Raw genomic sequence first — 23426 nt, forward strand, 5'->3', positions numbered from 1 at the left:
TAGCCATTTTAACAGGGGATGGAAGCTGTTTAGGAGTCTGTTGGTCTGAGCCTTGATGCACCGGTACCGCCTGCCAGACGGGAGCCTGGAGAATAGTCCATGTCACTGGTGGCTGGAATCTTTTGCAGTTTTTCGGCCCTTTCTTAGACATCGCCCGGCATGTACGTCCTGGACGGCTGGGAGCTGACCCCCAGTGATGCGCTTGGACGTCCACACCATCCTATGTAGGGCCTTCCGGTCGAGGTTGGTGCAATTGCCATGCCAGACAGTGATACAACGGTCAGGATGCTCTTGATGGTACAGGTGCAAAAGTTCCTAAGGATCTGAGGGGCCACGCTAAATTGTTTCAAACCTCCCGAGCGAGAAGAGGCACTGCCGTGCTTTCTTCACGACTGTGCTGGTGTGAGAGGGCCATGTTAAGTCCTCCGTGGTGTGGACACAGAGGAAGTTGAAGCTCTTGACCCTCTCCACTGCGGTCCCGTCGATGTGGGTGTGCACCCTCCCCTGTTTCCTGTAGTCCACGATCAGCTCCTTGGTCTTGATGATGTTGAGGGAGAGGTTGTTGTTTTGGTACCACACTTCCAGGCCTCTGACCTCCTCCCGACAGAATCAAACCTTTAGATGTCAATGTTAATTATCCTTCAATAAATTCCTGTAGGTTGTCACATCGCTGTTGGTGATCAGGCCTACTACCGTTGTGTCGTCAGCAAACCTGATGATGGAGTTGGAGTCGTGCGTGGCCACACAGTTGTGGGTGAACAGGGAATACAGGAGGGGGCTAAGCACACACTCGTGGGGGGCCCCCTTGTTGAGGGTCAGCGTGGCAGAGGTGTTGTTACCTACTCTTACCACCTCAGCCCGTCAGGAAGTATAGGATCCAGTTACAGAGGGGGTGTTCAGTCCCAGGGTCCTAAGCTTAGTGATGAGCTTGGACGGGAACTATGGTGTTGAACACTGAGCTGTAGTCGATGAAGAGCATCCTCACATAGGTATTCCTCCTTTCTAAGTGCAACAGGGCAGCGTGGAGAGCAATTGAGATTGCGTAATCTATGGATATGTTGGGGCGGTATGCAAAATGGAGTGGGTCCAGGGTGTCTGGGTCTGGGATGATGGGAGTTGATATGTGCTATGACCAGCCTTTCAAAGCACTTCATTGTTACAGATGTGAGTGCTACAGGGTGGTAGTCATTGTGGCAGGTTGCCTTAGAATTTTTGGGTACATGAATGATGGTAGTCAGCTTGACATATGGGAGATGTGTGACAATACTCTTGTCTAAAAAAAATTGCCAGGTCGCAATTTTAAATGAGAACTTGTTCTCAACTTGCCTACCTGGTTTAAATAAAGGTGCAATAAAATAAAAAATAAATAAAAGATAAATGGTGATGACACCGTAGAACAGACTTTGAATGTGCTTTAGGTGGTGTCTGTGTGTGTGTGTGTGTGTGTTTAGCAGTGAGTGTAAATGTTAAAAGAAAATAAATAACAGCTCAGTGGTGAACTGAAGAAGCATCTGGAGGCCTCTCTCTCTCTTTCTCTCTCTTTCTCTCTCTTTCTCTCTCTCACGTGCTCTCGCGCTCTCTCTCTCTTTCTCTCTCTTTCTCTCTCTTTCTTTCTCTCTCTCTCTTGGGCTGTACAACGTTGATTAAAACCTGTACTTAACGGGATAGTATAGCTGAACTGAACTATCCCTTCAATGATAGCAGCTGGACTTGACAAACTGTTTTCGTCTCTCCTCGTTTCTCCCTCAGAACCGAATGGAGGAGAGCAAAGCCTTGTTTAGGACCATCATCACATATCCCTGGTTCCAGAACTCCTCTGTCATCCTCTTCCTCAACAAGAAGGATCTGCTGGAGGAGAAGATCAATTACTCCCACCTGGTTGACTACTTCCCGGAGTATGACGGTGAGTGGCCGCACCCGTTTGCTATTTGGAGTCAGGGGCCCGACCACAAATTAAATTCCCTCAGGAAAAATAAAGTTCCCTAAAACCTCTATGCTTTATGACTTGTTAAAAGCACAAATGAGCCATTATAAGCCTTTATAATGTGTTATAACAAGGCTTGTAATATGTGTATGTCTCAAACATAGGTCCCCAGAGAGACGCCCAGGCGGGCCGCGAGTTCATCCTGAAGATGTTTGTGGACCTGAACCCGGACAGCGACAAGATCATCTACTCCCACTTCACCTGCGCCACGGACACCGAGAACATCCGCTTTGTGTTCGCCGCCGTCAAAGACACCATCCTGCAGCTCAACCTGAAGGAGTATAACCTGGTGTGAAAGCCATAGAGTTAGAATCCTAGTAGGGACTTCTTCGGCATGAGCGGAGCATGACTGGGGCCGAGGCCCTTCTCCAACATTGACTGACTGAATGTCAAACTGACTGCCAAAACAAACATCTAATGGTTGCGTAAATGCTAATTTATTGCCATTGTTGACCCTTCCTTTCTTTTGTCTATTTAAAAGAAAAACATTATTGAGGGGGTTTTGGGGGGTTTAAATGTCGTTGTTGGATATGTACAGCACCGTTCCTCCAATTGTTTTAGGCTAAGCGTTGTGACGTTTTATTTTTAAGACACTCAAAGTGACAGCTGGGTTTTGTCCGCCTCTGATCTTGATTCCAAGGTGCTCCTGCCTTCTGTGTTTCTGATTTGACCCAGTCGGTCCATTCCACCGCCGGTCTGTGGCGTCCATTCTTCTGCCTCACACTTATTTTCCTCAGAAAGGGTGAAAAGGGTTGATACTGTGATTTAAAAAAAAAAAATTGTAACGATTGTTTTTCGTTATTGCATCAAATGATTTGGTAGCGTTTGACGTGGGAGTCGTTTGAGCCACACAGCAGGGCAGGAGGTTATCTGTGTAACTAGGTTGTGGAGTGAGCACCATGATACTCATTGTCCATCACAGGCCCCGGGGTCAGGAAAAGGTTATTGATGAGACAGTGTTGATGTCGCGCTGTGCCACGCGGACTTTTTTAAGGTCCTGTTTATTTCCGATGCCAAAAGGACGTACAGTAAGGTTAACTCGACGCTCCCCTTTGCACAGTCAACTAGAAAGTGTATTGGAAGCAGGACGGGACACCAGCCTTTTGAAGGCACCAAGAGTTGCCAATGCACACGTGACCATTTTAAAGAGTTTCCCGTTTTTGGTTACGCACTCCTCCCCCATCTCGTATTCATCGTTGAATGCCAAAACCACTCGTTTGAGTCAGTATGCCAAGCCTGACAAAACACACATTCACTGGAGTTCATAGAGTTGTTGTGTGGTTAATGCCAAATTGAGTGGCCAATCGTTTTGTGGTCATTGTATGGAAATTATAATACTATTGGCAGTAGAAGCTGAAGTCCTCTGGTGACCAGTTGTGACCAGTTGTGATTATGTGGTCGGTTGTATTCCATTGGCCCTTTTATTCAAGTCTTTGGTTTGGTTCACCTTGCACAGTATGAAATTATTTTCTTTTGACCAGACGGAGGCGGGGACCAGGGGGATGGAGGACCTTGCTCTATTAGTGATGGGTAACACAGATTCAGTTGTGAGAATCTGCTTTTGTCAAGGGCTCTTCTTTCGTAGAGGGGCCGCTAGTCTTCTCTCACTGCCTGGACTGAGCTGGACCACCGCAAAGGCAGCTGTGGCAGCCAATCACAGTGCCAGTGTTTCACATAGACTGAAAAATCACAATGCAGCTCTGTCCTTTTGATTGTCCAATCACAGCCCAGCTGTCCGACTGTTTTAGTTTGTTAGCAGTGGAGATGATTAGCTGTTTCCCACGTTAAAAGGGGCAGTGGCTCTGACTCCCAGTTATTTCTCTGAGTATGTACATTTTTTGTAACAATTCCCTAAACATAACCCTGTAATTGACATTTTATTGAGGTATAGTGCAATTATGAATGCTATAATCATTTTACATACATCTCTCTCTCATATATATCTATGGCAGCATGCATGTTGTCTTTGTAATCATTATTTTTTGGCAGATTGAATGTGTGGTATTGAAAAAATGTATCTATGTAATTGTATTGTATGTCTAATGTATGGCTAATTCGTTTGGGGGAAAAAATATTTACGTTTGTTTGTTTTTAAAAGGAGAATGTATATGTTTTTGCCAGTTCATTTCTCAACAACAAACGAAGTGCAGTTTCAGAACTGCTTAAGGAGCAATCAATATGATCTAACGAAACGATATGCCACAAACTGCAATCGCTTTTGCTAATTGACTTTCGTGTAAAAAAAAATGCAGACTCAAATTACAGGGCTAATTCCATTGGTTTAAATCTAAATACTGGCTTCAGGAAAAGAGCACTTGTCATGTAGGAATGACCACATCACGCATTATCCGACTCCTTTCTTTATTTGACTACATTTGTTAGCTATTTTATTTATTCAAACAGGGCCTTGGAGACAGCACTCTGCAGTTTCCCCATTTCCCCTTGTCATCCCCACACTGGGACTGCGCGTTCCGTTGGGGCTAATTGTTCACTGGCCATTTAACGTGATGCTGCAACCCCTGAGGTTTCTTATGTTAACATTTAAGACGGGGCTGTGACCAGGAGAACAATCCATACGCCTCTCAAAAACACCTTCCAGTGTCTTTTTGCTGTCGAGGGTCAACGAAAACCACCTCTACATTCGAAGCACCCCCTAGTCCCTACATGCTTGACTTGATTCTGGGTCGTGTTCATTATGTATGCAACAAAAACGTTTTTTTTTAACAACAGAACAAGAAAATTCTAGTTTTTCTTATTGGACAAAGCCAGGTTTCAGTTTGTGTTTTACGTTTGGTGCCTATTCAATGGAGTTAAGAACGTATTGTAAATTCATTCCTCGGCTAATGGAGCTAACCAACTGGTACCTTTTCGTATGGCTCAAATGGTTTGCGCGTTGTCAAGCGGGCGGTCACGTGTGTAGGCAAGGTAAAGGACCATGGTTCAAGAGCAGTCCGAGGCAAGTTCTGGGAGGCAGCGCTATATGCTAAGCTAGTACACTGAATCCGGTTACACATAATAAACACGACCTAGTGCGTTCAGATCTATAATACTGAAGGGGTAGGGGGCTATGGGATGGAACTTGTGGGCACTTGATTACCCGGGGTGGGTGATGGGTTAGAATGCAGGTCGCGGACCAAATGTGGCACTTGCCAAAAAAAGAATGTGCACCACTATCACAATATGCTAGGAACCCAAATTTGTTTGAATGGATATATTAATGGATGGTACATTAATAAAAGCTATTGATGGCCAATCATCAGAATGTACAGATTTGTTTATGAACTACATACAAGTGATAGAAAAAGTTAACTTGTACATGTTGTCTTATTGTGGGAGCTGGGCCTCCTGCTCTCATTGAATTAAGGAACACTTCATCATATGTTACCTCTCTCTGAATGAGACTCCTCTGTGAACATGTTTCAGTATTCACACAGGCCAGAAGGATAGGAAGCCAGCTAGAAAGTTTCCCAGGGAAGACAAATAAAGTGAGTACAGCAAATAAATTTGCAACACACACACACACACACACACACACACACACACACACACACACACACACACACACACACACACACACACACACACACACACACACACACACACACACACATATAGATAAAGAGACCATAAAGAACTCCTATCCTGGAGTCACTTGCCGGATATTTATCTTGTGAGGTGACTGGCTTAGTGCGACAGACAGGTAAACCCTGCAGAGGAGTTCAAGAGGACTCATATTTATGTTACATTTGATTGAAATGTTAGACTTAACATAATTAGCCCAAACAAAGAATTCAACTAATCTTATTTCTAAAGCAGGAAGACTGTAAATTGGGAGTATTGATGTAGTGTTCCTGTTATCCTTTTGTCATGTGGTCCTAGATATCCAATTGGACAGGTCAAATATTGTTCCATTACAGTGCTTCCTGCCAGGGCTGGTTCCAGGCATAAGTGACCCCTGAGGGGCCCCTGGGGCCCCTGAACAATAAAAAAAGATATGCAGTACCAGTCAAAAGTTTAAACACACCTACTCATTCAAGCGTTTTTCATTATTTGTACTATTTTCTACATTGTAGAATAATAGTGAAGACATCAAAACTATGAAATAACACATGGAATCATGTAGTAACCAAAAAGTTATATTTGAGATTCAATCGGGAAAATATCAAGAACTTTGAAAGTTTCTTCAAGTGCAGTCGCAAAAAACATCAAGCGCTATGATGAAACTGGCTCTCATGAGGATCGCCACAGAAATGGAAGACCCAGAGTTACTTCTGTTGCGGAGGATAAGCTCATTGGAGTTACCAGCCTCCGAAATTGGCGATTAACTGTACCTCAAATTGCAGCCCAAATAAATGCTTCACAGAGTTCAAGTAACAGACACATCTCAACTGTTCAGAGGAGACTATGTGAATCAGGCCTTCATGGTCGAATTGCTGCAAATAAACCACTACTAAAGGACAAAAATAATAAGAAAAGACTTGCTTGGCCAAGAAACACGAGAAATGGATTTTAGACCGGTGGAAATCTGTCCTTTTGTCTGATGAGTCCAAATTTGCGATTTTTGGTTCCAACCGCCAGGTCTTTGTCAGACATAGAGTAAGTGAACGGATGATCTCCGCATGTGTGGTTCCCACTGTGAAGCATGTAGGAGGAGGTGTGATTGTGTGGGGTGCTTTGCTGGTGACACTGTCTGTGATTTATTTAGAATTCAAGGCACACTTAACCAGCATGGCTACCACAGCATTCTGCAGCGATACGCCATCCCATCTGGTTTGCATCACATCTGGCTATCATTTAGTTTTCAACAGGACAATGACCCGAAGCACACTTCCAGGCTGTGTAAGGGCAATTTGACCAAGAAGGAGAGTGATGGAGTGCTGCATCAGATGACCTGGCTTCCACAATCACCCGACCTCAACCCAATTGAGATGGTTTGAGATGAGTCGGACCACAGAGTGAAGGAAAAGCAGCCAACAAGTGCTCAGCATATGTGGGAACTCCTTCAAGACTGTTGGAAAAGCATTCCAGGTGAAGCTGGTTGAGAGAATGCCAAAAGTATGCAAAGTTGTCATCAAGGCAAAGGGTGGTTACTTTGAAGAATCTCAAATATAAAATATATTTTGATTTGCTTAACACTTTTTTGGTTACTACATTATTCCATATGTGTTATTTCATAGTTTTGATGTCTTCGCTGTTATTCTACAATGTAGAAAATAGTAAAAATAAAGAAAACTCTTGAATCGGTAGGTGTTCTAAAACTTTTGACCGGTAGTGTATATATTTTAGGAACTGGAGTCGGGGTCTCAACTTACTATTGAGTGATAGAATAGTAGAATACACCAGGTGTCATTTCATCAGCAGTTTTTATTTTGTTATGTCAGTCACTTAATTAGCCATGTCATCTACCAATTTTTACATTGTTAGTTAATCTAGCCAGCTATCTAAATTTATAGTAATCCTGGCCGAATACCTACCAGCTCACAGGGCCTGACCTCCAGGGAGCCCCATTGATTTTGTTAGTCATTCTAACTCAGATACAATATCGACAAGGCATAAGTAATTCCAAAATGGCTAGAATTGCAGGAAATTTGCTGTAAAACTGCTAAATGTTTCCCTCTGACTCATGGCAAATTTGGTAGAAATGCAGAAAATGTGCTTTAAAACTGCCCCATTTTCTCTACGCCCCATGGCAAAATGTGTAGAATTGCAGGAAATGAACTTTCCTCTCCACCATCAACAGGGGAGCTGCTAAAATATTTTGTGCAAGGTGGGGGGCCCCCAACCAAACTTTGCTTAGGGCCCTCAAAGGCTAGAACCGGCCCTGCTTCCTGCAGGCTCCTTGTAAGTAACTATATCATAGTCGGGCATCTACTGTAGGCGCGCCCGTCCCCGCCCCGGTGGAGATGTGTCCTTCTACTGCCTTGGATAAAGTTCAGGATGTGACCAAGCGCCAGGAAACATATGCGCACTGCCAGTCTAACGTTCACCCACAGCTTGTAGCTGTTACCTGTAGAGCAGGAGGTTAGTATTCCTATACCGACAACTGGGAAGGAGACGATTCCGGGAACTTCAGACAGGAAGATCAAACGGGAAAACGAAAATAACAATTTATTTGCTATGCGCATTCCGACCGGGAGGAACTAATTGGACAGACAGGTTGGCCTTTCATTGGGACTCCCGTGTCTACTGCTCCATCTTCTCCAGTGCTGTAAGTGCAAACAGAGGGGACATTGGACAGTGACTGCGTCAATGATGGCTGGATGTTGTATGTCGGCGGAGGAGAAGGAGAATCAGAGAATCAATCAGGAGATTGACAGGCAGCTGCGGCGGGACAAGAAAGACTCGCGCAGGGAACTCAAACTGCTGCTATTAGGTGAGAGCCATCACATCTGTTAATCACACTGCTTAGTGCATAGCCACGGCTGTAGCCAGGGTCCATTACATTTGAAGAAAGTTGAAGCTCATTTACTTAATTTCTATACAATTTAAAAACGTTAAAATGCTATTTGGAGAAGAGCAAAAATGACCCCAGCCATTATCAATCATATTGGTTGCTGCAGCTTCATTCACCTCAGTCGATCTACAAACACATAGCCTATTAGCTATAGCTGCTACACATTAACTCACACTAACTGAGTACCTGGATTAAAAACTATAATTGAATATGTACAGAGGAGAAGGTATTTTATTAGCAAATGGTAAACAAATAAGTTTGCTTGACATAATGTTTTTATAATAATAATTATAATTATAATAATTATAATGTAATTAAGTGACTGTCAGTGAAGGAGATATAACAAGAGGAAAACTGCTGATGTACAACCAAGTTTCGAAATTGGCTACTAGGCAAAACGTGGACCAAACCTGGCCATAGGTGTCAAGTCAGGTGAGGAAAGGATCAGTAGGCTAGGCTATCACAGTGATGTTAGACTATAACACATTTAATATATTAAGTAATAGGCCTATAATGTGTCCATGCTGTGCAGACATGGGAGCACATTCCTTTTTTTTTATCTCCTTTTAATTTCATTTCCTTCACCCAGACTTCACCCTCCCTCACCGGATGTGGTTGTGGTGCGCTCTGGCACTGTTCACTGAGCTTGGCACAGTTGTTCCACATTGTTTTATAATGTCAGCACTGCACAACTTCTCAACATAGCCTAGGCACTCACACTTTTTTTCTAGGCTATTAAGCATAACTTTAAAAAAAAAATATTGCCAAGGCTTACTAAACAGTTGTGCTGCTCAGATAGAAGGCGCCTTTGCAACTAGCCCATTCATAGACAGCAATGTTAAACATATACCGTTGTATTTACGAACCTGTCTGCCATCCGGGGCAAATGCACCGACGCTGCCCAGAAGCTCTGTCTCAATGTCAATACGCCTCACTTGCAATACGGTTTTGGAGACATTTGGTACTGAACTTTCATATCATCGAGAAATCATTTTCAAAAAACAAAAGGTTAAATTACTACACACCTTTATAGAGTTAGAGTTAGGGTTCCTGCTCCTTAACCGTACATTATTGGGCTACTTTGCACCCAGTCGAGGTGAATGAAATTGTATTGGTGAAAAAAATGTGATGGTTTCACTTTCATTGTCAACAAATAGAATAGCTTACTTTGCTAACAACTAATAATAATTAACTGCAAAGCTTTCAATTACGAAATGTTGGTGCCTTGCCTTGGGGCGTTGGCCCACCGATGTGTTTGTAGTCGCAGGTAGCTGGTGTACCACGGTTATTTTCTCATGCAAAGTCATGCAAATACAGCTGAGAGTATCATTTCAGTTTTGCCTGATCAACGCTCCTGGAAAGTGTGCTCTAATCACACACCCGCAAGTCTAGAGTGAAAAAAAGAAGGGCTTGTAAACGCACATTGTCATATAAACAACTTTTATTTAAATGTCATAAACACTGGATATCTTGTGTTTCCGATAGATATTCACCTGTTAAACACCACCAAACCTTTATAAAAGCCATATCTTATGTTAAGAATTACATCAGAATGTATCACAGACATGTCTACAACTTGAATATCTTTGTTTGCCATAAAGCAGACCAACATAGGCCTAGTTGTGTTATAAGGAAACACCTTAGATGGTGCTCTTCTGTCCAGTGTGTGTTTGAGAAGCAGTGAAGTGTGTGAGCCACTACATGTCCCTGAAGGTGTCATTAGACCAGTGACTGCCCACAGTAAAACTCATGGGAGACATTCAGCGCATGATGAAAAGGTTGACACTGCAGGGTGTCTGGGCCAGACCTACATATGATCACCATGTGTATTGTGTAACACTTTGAACTATTGCTTGTTAGCATTGGTGAACAGAGGGCATCAGTCATCACCGCAGGCAAGGGAACTTACTTTTCACGTGAGTGTGGTTCAATGGATCCACCTCTGTTTTTACACCAGAATCTGCCTCCTCACACTTCAGTAAGAGACTATACAGATTCTGCAGCAGGGTTTTGTGTAGGCTACTGTCCTCACACCTTAGCTCCCACAAATGAGGAAGTGGAGGTTTGTGTGTCTGTTTCTGTGGTCAGGGGGGCAAGCTGGGTGGTTATGGTTATAGCTAATGCCAGTAATGCCCACAGCTGAATGCTCCTCTGAGCGGGGGAGGGGCCAGCTGGGCAGACAGATACACAGGGAAGCGGACTGACTGGTGGTGGTAACCACAGTGGTACTACTGGTATGGTAATAACCCTATTTCACTATTACATCACCGTGTAAACCAATGGTGCATAACATATGACCGTGCGCTCCAGATGAGGGCTGAAATCCAATTCAATCCGTCATGGTCGCCGTAGTAAGAAAATAATAAGCTGAATCTCTTTTAGAATGGTTTTGGTTTTGGTTCAAACAAACTACTAAAAGTTTAACTTAAACCAGATAGAAACTGTAGAAATGATCATTTACCTTTGTATATATTTTCAAAAGAATTCATAATTCTTTGAACTATAACCTGACATGTCAACTTCTAAACACGGGATGCTAAAGGGATAGTTAAAATGACATATTTGTTTCCTTACCCTATAAGCAGCCTATGGACAAGGTAGGCCAGAAATCCATGCTTTGGTTTAGTTTCCCTGGTGCGGGTTCCAAATGCTAATGTTTTAGCATTTGTGGCACAAATCCCATTCAAGTCATGGAACCGATATTAGCATGTTCAAATCATCTATAAGTGACTTTGTTGAGCTTCACAATCAAATGTAGATACTTTCGGATGATTTGAACTATCAGGCAAACACACAGGCAACTTTTAAAATTGCACTGTAAAGTTACAGAATAGATGTCCCAAATTCTATACATATCTGAGAGGATTGGACAGGTGTAAGCAATACAACATCATTTCTAGTAACCTATTAGAGGGCAAGTTGGAGCTACTGTCATATCGCTTAAACCTGTCACATCCTCTCAGATCGCGACAATTGTCTAGGGGGTAGGGACTAGGGGTTGTTTCTGGACAGGTACCCTTAAATCTCCTGCCTGCTTCTCCAAACATTGCTATGAAATCTTAACCTTTGACCCTTGTCTCTCTGTTGAGACTGCCTGGCCGACTGAATCAAATTCAGCACCATGCCTTCACATCCTATATTAGAGATTCAGTCAGAGAAAATGTTACAGTGATGTGCTCAAACATACAGTGCATTCGGAAAGTATTCAGACCCCTTGAATTTTTCAACATTTTGTTACGTTACAGCCTTATTCTAAAATGTATTAAATAGTTTGTTTTTCCCATCATAAATCTACACACAATAGCCCAAAATGACAAAGCAAAATCAGGTTTTCCGAAATGTTTGCGGAAAAAACAGAATTATCACGTTTACATAGGTATTCTGACCATTTACTCAGTACTTTGTTGAAGCACCTTTGGCAGCGATTACAGCCTCGAGTCTTCTTGGGTATGACGCTACAAGCTTGGCACACCTGAATTTGGGAAGTTTCTCCCATTCTTCTCTGCAGATCCTCTCAAGCTCTGTCAGGTTGGAAGGGGAATGTCGCTGCACAGCTATTTTCAGGCCTCTCCAGAGATGTTCGATCGGGTTCAAGTCCGGGCTCTGGCTGGGCCACTCAAGGACATTCAGAGACTTGTCCCCAAGCCACTCCTGCATTGTCTTGGCTGTGTGCTTAGGGTCGTTGTCCTGTTGGAAGGTGAACCTTCACCCCAGTCTGAGGTCCTGAGCACTCTGGAGCAGTTTTCATCAAAGATCTCTCTGTACTTTTCTTTCGTACCCTCAATCTCCCAGTCCCTGCCGTTGAAAAACATTCCCACAGCATGATGCTTCCACCTTTATTTAACCAGGTAGGCCAGTTGATAACAAGTTCTCATTTACAACTGTGACCTGGCCATGATAAAGCAAAGCAGTGCGACAAAAACAACAACACAGAGTTACACATAAACAAGCGTACAGTCAATAACACAATAGAAAAATCTATGTACAGTGTGTGCAAATGTAGACGAGTAGGGAGGTAAGGCAATAAATACAGTGGGGCAAAAAAGTATTTAGTCAGCCACCAATTGTGCAAGTTCTCCCACTTGAAAAGATGAGAGAGGCCTGTAATTTTCATCATAGGTACACTTCAACTATGACAGACAAAATGAGAAAAAAAATCCAGAGAATCACATTGTAGGATTTTTAATGAATTTATTTGCAAATTATGGTGGAAAAAAGTATTTGATCAATAACAAAAGTTTATTTCAATACTTTGTTATATACCCTTTGTTGGCAATGACAGAGGTCAAACATTTTCTGTAAGTCTTCACAAGGTTTTCACACACTGTTGCTGGTATTTTGGCCCATTCCTCCATGCAGATCTCCTCTAGAGCAGTGATGTTTTGGGGCAGTTGTTGGGCAACACGGACTTTCAACTCCCTCCAAAGATTTTCTATGGGGTTGAGATCTGGAGACTGGCTAGGCCACTCCAGGACCTTGAAATGCTTCTTACGAAGCCACTCCTTCGTTGCCCGGGCGGTGTGTTTGGGGTCATTGTCATGCTGAAAGACCCAGCCACGTTTCATCTTCAATGCACTTGCTGATGGAAGAAGGTTTTCACTCAAAATCTCACGATACATGGCCCCATTCATTCTTTCCTTTACACGGATCAGTCGTTCTGGTCCCTTTGCAGAAAAACAGCCCCAAAGCAGGATGTTTCCACCCCCATGCTTCACAGTAGGTATGGTGTTCTTTGGATGCAACTCAGCATTCTTTGTCCTCCAAACACGACGAGTTGAGTTTTTACCAAAAAGTTATATTTTGGTTTCATCTGACCATATGACATTCCCAATCCCAATCTTCTTCTGGATCATCCAAATGCTCTCTAGCAAACTTCAGACGGGCCTGGACATGTACTGGCGTAAGCAGGGGGACACGTCTGGCACTGCAGGATTTGAGTCCCTGGCGGCGTAGTGTGTTACTGATGGTAGGCTTTGTTACTTTGGTCCCAGCTCTCTGTAAGTCATTCACTAGGTTCCCCCGTGTGGTTCTGGGATTTTTGCTCACCGTTCTTGTGATCATTTTGACCCCACGGGGTGAGATCTTGCGTGGAGCCCCAGATCGAGGGAGATTATCAGTGGTCTTGTATGTCTTCCATTTCCTAATAATTGCTCCCACAGTTGATTTCTTCAAACCAAGCTGCTTACCTATTACAGATTCAGTCTTCCCAGCCTGGTGCAGGTCTACAATTTTGTTTCTGGTGTCCTTTGACAGCTCTTTGGTCTTGGCCATAGTGGAGTTTGGAGTGTGACTGTTTGAGGTTGTGGATAGGTGTCTTTTATACTGATAACAAGTTAAAACAGGTGCCATTAATACAGGTAATGAGTGGAGGACAGAGGAGCCTCTTAAAGAAGAAGTTACAGGTCTGTGAGAGCCAGAAATCTTGCTTGTTTGTAGGTGACCAAATACTTATTTTCCACGATAATTTGCAAATAAATTCATTAAAAGTCCTACAATGTGATTTTTCTGGACTTGTTTTTTCTCATTTTGTCTGTCATAGTTGAAGTGTACCTATGATCTCATCTTTTTAAGTGGGAGAACATGCACAGTTGGTGGCTGACTAAATACTTTTTTGCCCCACTGTACGCCATAGAGGAAACATAATTACAATTTAGCATTAACACTCTATCTGAGAAGTAGTTGGTGAACCAGGCGAGGCAGTCATTTAAGAAGCCTTGGCCAGGTCGTTGTTAACTTGGCTTTCGAAGATTTTAGAAAGGCAGGGCAGGATGGATATAGGTATATAACAGTTTGTGATTTTGCAGCTCTTTCAGAACATAAGCTGTCTGGATTTTGGTGAAGGAGATGGTGCCAGGTTTGGACACTGCTAACAAACCTCCATTATTGACCATAGGGATTGTGCCAGGTTTCCTCCAGACGTGATGCTTGGCATTCAGGCTAATGAGTTCAATCTTGGATTCATCAGATCAGAGAATCTTGTTTCTTATGGTCAGAGTCCTTTAGGTGCCTTTTGGCAAACTTAAAGTGGGCTGTCATGTGCCTTTTACTGAGGAGTGGCTTCCGTCTGGCCACTCTACCATAAGTGCTGCAGGGAGGGTTGTCCTTCTGGAAGGTTCTGCCATCTCCACAGAGGAACTCTGGAGATGACCAAAGCCCTTCTCCCCCGATTGCTCAGTTTTGCCGGGTGGCCAGCTCTAGGAAGAGTCTTGGTGGTTCCAAATGTCTTTAATTTAAGAATGATGGAGGCCACTGTGTTCTTGGGGACCTTCAATACTGCAGAAATGTTTTGGTCCCCTTCCCCAGATCTGTGCCTCAACACACTCCTGTCTCTGAGCTTTACAGACAATTCCTTGGACCTCATGGCTTGCTTTTGCTCTGACATGCACTGTCAACTATGGGACCTTATACAGACAGGTGTCTACCTTTCCAATTCCTGTCCAATTAAATGAATTTACCACAGGTGGACTCCAATAAAGTTGTAAAAACATCTCAAGGATGATCAATGAAAACGAGATGCACCTGAGCTCAATTTCAAGTCTCATAGCAAAGTCTGTAAATAAGGTTTTTCTGATTTCTTTTAAACCTGTTTTCACTTTGTCATTATGGAGTATGGTGTGTAGATTGTTGAGGAAAACAATGAATTGAATCCATTTTAGAATGAAGCTGTGACGAAACAAAATGTGGAAAAAGGGAAGGGGTCTGAATACTTTCTGAATGCACTGTACATTCATACAACATATTTGTTGAACCAGCTCAGGCTGGTAGTGTGTGAGGACGTGGTGTTCTTGCAGCAGGACTCGGAGAGGAATGCTAGCAGCGAGAGTGTGTGATGGGGTCTGCAGAGAGGAGCTGAGAGAGCCGATAAACATGTCCAAACAACCACAGACAGAACCTCTGACAGTCTACAGAGCATCACCCTCACACCACACACACACTTCTCTTTACCCAACAGATTGGCCATTACAGTAACACACATGCACGCAAGATTGTTCACACGCACAAATGTAGGTTCTTATGCAGCCCATTTTTTTGCCTGACGACTCATTCTGAATTTGATTCCTCTGCTCTAGCAATCACTCCATAAGAAAGGCTAGTGGGTGTGGCGTTTGTGGATGAGTAGTCAGGCTAGCCCTTTTTAACTGCAGGTCCAACATTGTTAGTTTACACACTTTGCCCTTTAGTGATGCTGGGTAGCCAAATAATTACCAACTTTATCTTCCTGGTGTTAATTTTTTTTGACTCAAGATCAGGAATCATTGAGAGTGAACAGTTAGTTACCAGTATAATTCATCATCAACAATCATCTACTATATATTTTTGAAGTCAATGGCCAATAGAAATGGTCAAATCAAGAGTTTTCTGCATGGATGGGATGCTGCATGTATACTGAACAAAAATATAAACGAAACATGCAACAATTTCTAAGATTTACAGTTCATATAAGGAAATCAGTCAATTTAAATAAATAAATTAGGCCCTAATCTAAGTATTTCACATGATTGGGAATACAACCATGCACCTGTTGGTCACAGATACCTTAAAAAAAAAAAAGTAGGTTGCGGATCAGAACACCAGTCAGTATCTGGTGTGACCACCATCTGCCTCATGCAGCTTGACACATCTCCTTTGCATAAAGGTAGATCAGGCTGTTGATTGTGGCCTGTGGAATGTTGTTGCTGGATATTGGCGGGAACTGGAACACACTGTCGTATACATCAATCCAGGGCATCCGAAACATGCTCATGTCTGGTGAGTATACAGGCCATGGAAGAACTGGGACATTTTTAAAACATGATGGTGGCGGATGAATGGCACGACAATGGACCTCAGGATCTCTGTGTCACGGTATCGCTGTCCATTCAAATTGCCATCGCTAAAATGCAATTGTGTTCGTTGTCCGTAGCTTATGCCTGACCTTACCATAACCGCATCGCCACCATGGGACAACCTGTTCACAACGTTGACATCAGCGAACCACTCGCCCACACGACACCATACACCCTGTCTGCCATCTGTCTGGTACAGTTGAAATTCATGAAGAACACACTTCTCCAGCGTCCCAGTGGCCATTGAAGGTGAGCATTTGGCAAGTAAAGTCGGTTATGATGCCAAACTGCAGTCAGGTCAAGACCCTGGTGAGGACGACGAGCACGCAGATGAGCTTCCCTGAGATGGTTTTTGACTTATGGTAGAGAAATTAACATTGAATTGTCTGGCAACAGCTCTGGTGAACATTCCTGCAGCCAGCATGCCAATTGCACACTCCCTCAACTTGAGACATCTGTGGAATTATGTTGTGAGACAAAAACTGTACATTTTTTGTGGTCTTTTATTGTCCCCAGCACAAGGTGCACCTCTGTAATGATCCTGCTGTTTAATCAGCTTCTTGATATGCCACACCTGTCAGGTGGATGGATTGTCTTTACAAAGAATAAATGCTCACTAAAAGGGATGTAAACAAATTTCTGTACAACATTTGACAGAAATATGTTTTTTGTGCAAGTGGAACATTTCTGGGATCTGTTATCTCAGCTCATGAAACATGGGACCAAGACTTTACATGTTGCGTTTATATTTTGCTTGGTATAAGTGTAACTGTCATGAGGGGAACTAGGGGAGTTTTGTGGTAAGGACAGGGAGAGCAATGTACACTAGAATAAAAACGTATTCAACTGGAAATCATAAAGTTCTTCAATGATGGGTGGTGGACTTTGTGTTATATTATATTTTTTAAAGTAGGGGTCTGAAAGAATGCATAATTACTGTAAGCATAAAATAGGTGTATAGGCCTATAGCTAACTCATGTTCTGTTCTCTGTGTGAAGGTCCTAATGGATGGAATTAAGTTGGTATATTAATATCTCATTGTATTGATTTGGAAAACTGACTTTCTAATCTCAATGGCAAAAGGATGGATCAACCCTCTCCAGTACAGTGTTTAAAATATAATTCAATGGAACATTGATATTGTATCTCTATGGTTTAATAGATCATGAGGGTAAGTGCAAATACCAGCTCCCCCTCTGACTGCTTTGGACAGTTGTACATGCTAACTCTCCCTTTTGATTGGTCAACTTAATATTCACAAGTGCCTGTGACCTCTTTGATTGGTCATGGTCAGGCACAAGTCCCTGCCCATTATGTCTGATTGATGGATGGATGGATCTGGCGGCTTATTGAGGACATGTTTTCATGTTGTTCTCATTAGAATATTGACTGGCTAACTTTTGAAAGTCAAATTCATTCAAATTTGTCAAAGCGTATGTACAGATGTCTGCAAATACAGTTTCCTTAGCAACAACTTACTTATTTGTTTTTAGTCTCTTGGAAACCCTCCATCTCAACTCTCACATGTACAAACACTGCAAGAAGCATTTTTGAAGACCACTTCCATTGTCCTCCAAGAGTAGCTTAATGTTTGGCTGGAAGGTGGGTGTGTGTTTGAGTGAGGTGCGTTGGATTCACAAGCGGCTAGAGACAGAGGAGACCCAGCAACAGAGGAACGTTTGTTCTGAATATGTTGGTGTCTGGTGTGTTGTTGGCAGCATTTATTCCTATGCTGACATGTTTAAATCCTGAGGGGCTCCGGGAACTGTGACTAAATGGTGGTCAGGAATGAGCCCGTCTTTGACTTCCTCTCAGAAACGACGCAAAACAGTTTACAGAACGAGAGAAGACTGTTAACCAGCTGGCCCCCTCTTTAAACAGCCCACTTCTCAATAACAAGCTTCTCTCCTCTCCCCATCCCCTTTTCTCGCCTCTCTTTCCTTTTTTTCGTCTCTTTTTCACCTCTGCCTATCCAGGTCAATTCCTCTTCAAGAGAAGCTAACAATCTGTTGGCAACAAGAGTTTAATACATGCTCCGTTACAGCTCTTCAATGTAAGCTCTTCCCTGTTTTGGGTCTATGAGTGTCTTCACATAATATATTTTCGATCAAGGTCACTATTCTATTCATCAATGAATCTGTCAATCATTTATGGCCTCGGAGCAGTTCACTTAATATGTGTTGCTGTTGCCCGACTCATTAGATAATGTGTGTGTGTGTGTATCAGTGCTGTGATTGGGGGATGAGGCTCAACCTAATCCTGCCATAGTGCTGATATAATGTGTCCAGATTAATATTTTCAGAGGCACAGAAACAAAAACACAGCTGGGAGTGAAGGCTGCCGTGCTGCTAGAGCACTGCTGCTGGGATACATACAAAGGACAGAGGCCCTGGCTCTAAGGTCTCCTTGTCAACTAGACACACACACTGCTCATTGTTCTTACAGTAGCAGGGTGGATGGATGGTTTTTTCAGTGTGTGTTTACATCCTGGTGTGGTTGTTTGTGATAGAGTTAACCGCGGGTGATTCATAGAGCAGCAGAGGTGGGGTTACACAGTCACAGGCTCTGCTGCTCTATCTGCTGGACACGCATTGCTCTCCTGGCCCTCTCCTCTTCCCTGGGCCCTGCTCTCCTGGCCCTCTCCTCTTCCCTGGGCCCTACTCTCCTGGCCCTCTCCTCTTCCCTGGGCCCTACTCTCCTGGCCCTCTCCTCTTCCCTGGGCCCTACTCTCCTGGCCCTCTCCTCTTCCCTGGGCCCTACTCATTCCCTCTGCATCAGTAGTAGCATTTACTGGCATCTCATTGAAGACCACGTTGAGTTTTTACCTGTGACTTCAGTGGACCTGGAATTCTTATATGTTTTGTAGACTTTATTGAGACAGTTATGATGAATGAATGAGAAAGGGAAACAGGCCATTGGGAAGGGGGGACAGGGAGATCAAACCCCTGTCTCCGGTGGGGAGAGGTATACACTGTATCTAGAGCCAGGAGCTTTACCACTAGACCACATGCTCTGCACTGCTCTAGTGCAGGTCCTGTTGGATAATGAGATGGAGTACTTTGGCTTTTGATATGTCGCTGTTGATGGACCAGGTGCTGAGTGTATCTTTTTGCTTCTGCATTGTTGATTGTTGCTGTAGCTTGCTTGTTTCAAGTCTATTTATGTCACTGACATATTTACACACAGGGTCTGCAGCCTTTTATGCAGCATCATTGATGAGGGCAAGGAGTAAGACTGGGCCAAATAGAGTGCCTTGGGGAACACCACATGTAAGGGGCTGTATTGTGGTCAACCGTGTCTCTTTCCTCCCTCCTTTCTGTCAGGTACTGGAGAGAGTGGGAAGAGCACCTTCATTAAACAGATGAGAATCATCCATGGGGCGGGCTACTCTGAGGAGGACAAGCGCGGCTTCACCAAGCTGGTGTACCAGAACATCTTCACTGCCATGCAGTCCATGATCCGCGCCATGGAGACCCTCAACATCCCCTACTCTGAGGCCCAGAATAAGGCAAGAATCCCAGCAACATTACACTTCAGCCCTACCTCAGTACTGCCTGATCACGGAGCCAAAGACTTTCGTTTTCCTTCGTGAAGTGTTTTAAAGCATTTTCCATTGCGTGCCCCAAGGAACACACCCCAACCATCTTGTTTGCTCCCTCCCTCCCAGGGCTATGCCAGCATGTTGAGTGAGGTGGAGGTGGACATGGTGAATGATCTGGAGAGAGGCCATGTGGACGCCATCAGGAGCCTGTGGATGGACAGTGGAGTGCAGGAGTGCTACGACCGTCGCAGGGAGTACCAGCTTTCTGACTCCGCCAAATAGTGAGTAGACTTAGGTCATAGGGCCAGGAGTTTTTCTTGAACTGGTCATGATCAGGAAAACCACAGGTCAGGTAACTTGGCCTTAGCCAAAGACAACATAACGTAAGACTGCGAAGCCGTAAAAAATGTTAAGCGGTTGCTTCCAGTCCTGTTGTGTTGAGGGATAATAGGCCTCCACTGAGTTTGTGGATTGGACAGGCTTCAAGGATGTAGTGCATGGTTTACTCCACCCCACAGGCACATAAGGGAGCTTTTATTCCTTATCGGTGGAGGTTTGGCGAGGCATGGGCCGTGGCCAGTCTTTAACCTATTGAGGGTGGACGACTCCTTCCTGGGGAGGTTGAGACCAGGGGGCTGTTGTGTGTGGGTCGTGTTGCGGTGCTTATTTGTCAGGTCCAGTGACTCCCACCCACTCTTGTGTCCAGGTGAAATTTGTGTTGAAGTCATCAGTGGGTGCGTCTTTACAAATTGGAGCGTCAGGTGTGGGTCATTGAAGACTATTTCAATCATTTTGTTGGTAGTTTCGAGTCTTGGATGTATGGGGGGTGACGTTTGTCAGGACAGGGAGTCAGGAAAGCGAGTAGATCGTAGTGTGTCAGTGATGATGCGCGTGGCGGCGTTTAGCTGGGTCAACTCTGTGTGCGTGTGACAACCTTGACCAGACAGGTGCACAGTACTCTGCCATTCAATGACCCTTAAAGATTAAATCTGTGCTGCTGCAATGTTTTCCCTGCATGCCCTAGAAGGAACTAAATCAATATTCATACTGGAATGTGAATATGCTGCCAACAAGCCCTGTTTAATTACATGAACAATATTTGGACTCTAGCTGGGTTTTCTTCAGCGTATACCAATGTAAATTGTGTGGATCATTGGTTGTGGCATCATTGTTCTTTTCTCTTGGCGAGCACACATCATTCCCTTAAACGTTTTCTTCATGTGTTGTTCAGTTATCTGAGTGACATGGACAGGATCGCAGAGCCCTCCTACCTGCCCACCCAGCAGGACATCCTGAGGGTCCGAGTACCTACAACAGGCATCATCGAGTACCCCTTCGACATGGAAAACGTCATCTTCAGGTGAGGGACACTTTGGTTCTCCAATCGCCACTGAGTGTCCTACATACGAGAAACACTACAGACCCATTTCCTGTCTGTGTCATGAAAAGTTGCGCGGGCAGTTCCAAATCAGAAAGGGGTGTGTTTACATGGGAGTGGATAGAGAATGTTTTCATGGTCATCACTCCAAGTTTAGCAAGATCCCGACTTCAGCGTTAGCTATCCTCCTACAGAGCTTTTTTGTTGAGGATGCGCGCGCTTCACTCGAACGAGAAGTTTGCTTGTAAACAACAAATATGTCTGTCTATTGGTATACAATAAGCAGCACTCCAAACATTGGCTTGTTGTGACAGGATGGTGGACGTGGGGGGTCAGAGGTCAGAGAGGAGAAAGTGGATCCACTGCTTTGAGAACGTCACATCCATCATCTTCTTGGTGGCGCTTAGTGAGTACGACCAGGTGCTGGCTGAGTGTGACAATGAGGTGAGCTCCCGTCAGTCAGAGCACGGTCACCGGGCCTTTGCCTGATACACTTGCAGGCCGCATTCGTTGAGCTAACACGCTGTCGTGTAAAATTGATGTGTAAAATAAGCTATTAAGTCAAATGTACCTCACATTAAAATGCATAAGTTAAATGTATCTCACAAATTCGATGAGTATGGGCCATCATATCCACTTACTGTACGTGCATCAACTTCCCCTAGAACCGTATGGAAGAGAGCAAAGCCCTCTTCAAGACCATCATCACATACCCCTGGTTCCAGCGCTCTTCTGTAATCCTTTTCCTCAACAAAACTGACATCCTAGAGGAGAAGATCACACACTCCCACCTTGTCAACTACTTCCCAGAATACACCGGTAAGCTCTAGTAGTGTTTGTGTTGTGTGTGACCACTATTCTTATGTGTATAGTAAGTAAACACATTACTTAACACACACTTGACCCACCTGGTATCAAACCCAGGCTGCCACATGACTCAAAAACACATTTTCAAGTCTCAGGCAAGGTTACGCATCACAAGTGTAGTTCATCTAACAACCTCCTCTAGGTACACACGACATAACTAAAGCTCTTGTTTCCAGGGCCACAGAATGACCCTAAAGCAGCCAGGGAGTTCATCCTGAAGATGTACCAGGAGCAGAACCCAGACCGAGAAAAGACTGTCTACTCTCACTTCACCTGTGCCACCGACACAGAGAACATCCGCTTTGTCTTTGTTGCTGTCAAAGACACCATCCTCAGACACAACCTCAAGGAGTTCAACCTGGTTTAGAGGAGAGCTAGGGCTCCTGCAAGGTTAGGAGACATCTAGACTGGTCCGAGATGATGTGCTTCAGCCAACTTCTCTATCGTTGACATGAGTTGGTTAAAGCACATACAGATCTGGGATCTGGCTAGGAGACCTGAGAGTAGATGTATATGGTTAGGTTGGAAGGTCAGATTGATGTGCTAGAAGAATATGCTCAGACTGCCAGATTTGTAGTGCTGTTTTTCTGTCCAGGGTGCCTTTTAGGTTGAGCATCTATACCAAGAGAAAAGCTCCTGTAGATAACTTTTCAAAAGGATGAAAATTCTACTCATATGTATAGTGACAGGGATGCCAACGTTACGTTTTAAGTAAAATAGATTTTTATTGTATGGTCGTTGTACCAAATGTTTTTTTTTCCTTGAAATGGACGACTTTAATTTATTTGTTGTGGAGTTAGCACAGAGGAAGGAGTTAAAGTATAGCACATTTTGATTGATATAAAAATGAACTGTGTTAAGCTGATGTATCTAGCAATTACGTACAACACTCTTCAGGATGTCTTTCCTTGAGCAGTAGTGTGATAGTGACGACAGTGAGAGTGCAAGTGAAATTGTGGATTCAGTCCTTGTCCAAGTCTTTTACTTGCTTAAATGTGAGCAACACTTGGCCGTAAAAATGCGATGTTTTCATACAGATACTGTATTTATGTATTCCGCCATATATCTAAACAGTGAAGACGTGCATATTTTAGCCAAGTAATCAGTCTAAAGTGCCTTGTTTGTGAGAGGAATAACAGAATAATTCCAGTGAAGTATAGAGACATTTACCAGAGACCTTAATTTAGGCGCAAATCCTTACTTCCACTTGATTCAAATTTTCAGTTGTAAAGATGAATAGGTATTCCTAACAACCGATTTTTGGTCATGAAAGAATTCTCCATTCATAGATTATGACCATTTACTTACTTTAATATGTGCATTAAGTCATTTCTACATTGTTACATTTCAATAAATTGTTAGTCAAATTTACAATT

General features: G+C 43.6%; 2 protein-coding genes across 2 annotated transcripts in view; both read left to right on the plus strand.

Moving 5' to 3' along the window:
* The window catches only part of LOC110535781 (guanine nucleotide-binding protein G(q) subunit alpha), a 42251-nt gene extending 37008 nt beyond the window's left edge, over positions 1-5243 (plus strand). The window contains exons 6-7 of the mRNA XM_021621034.2: positions 1750-1903; positions 2089-5243. Of these exons, the coding sequence (XP_021476709.1) occupies positions 1750-1903; positions 2089-2279 (345 nt within the window). The 3' untranslated portion in view covers positions 2280-5243. The remainder of the gene's footprint in view (positions 1-1749; positions 1904-2088) is intronic.
* A 2605-nt stretch (positions 5244-7848) lies between these two features.
* On the plus strand, positions 7849-23421 carry LOC110535784 (guanine nucleotide-binding protein subunit alpha-14). Its single transcript, XM_021621042.2, has 7 exons — positions 7849-8357; positions 19588-19772; positions 19932-20086; positions 21037-21165; positions 21498-21627; positions 21849-22002; positions 22227-23421. The coding sequence occupies exons 1-7, from the start codon at positions 8234-8236 to the stop codon at positions 22415-22417; spliced, it is 1068 nt and encodes a 355-aa protein (XP_021476717.1). The 5' UTR covers positions 7849-8233; the 3' UTR covers positions 22418-23421.
* Positions 23422-23426: the final 5 nt, after the last annotated feature.

The sequence above is a fragment of the Oncorhynchus mykiss genome, chromosome 11 (genome assembly GCF_013265735.2).
Source record: "Oncorhynchus mykiss isolate Arlee chromosome 11, USDA_OmykA_1.1, whole genome shotgun sequence".
Lineage (NCBI taxonomy): Eukaryota > Metazoa > Chordata > Actinopteri > Salmoniformes > Salmonidae > Oncorhynchus > Oncorhynchus mykiss.

Bases quoted from the DNA above. Each gene is read 5' to 3' on its own strand.
- LOC110535784 (XM_021621042.2), top strand. From the start codon at position 8,234: ATGATGGCTGGATGTTGTATGTCGGCGGAGGAGAAGGAGAATCAGAGA. The intron at 8,358-19,587 runs GTGAGAGCCATC...CCTTTCTGTCAG, and splicing joins ACTCAAACTGCTGCTATTAG to GTACTGGAGAGAGTGGGAAG. The intron at 20,087-21,036 runs GTGAGTAGACTT...TGTGTTGTTCAG, and splicing joins CTTTCTGACTCCGCCAAATA to TTATCTGAGTGACATGGACA.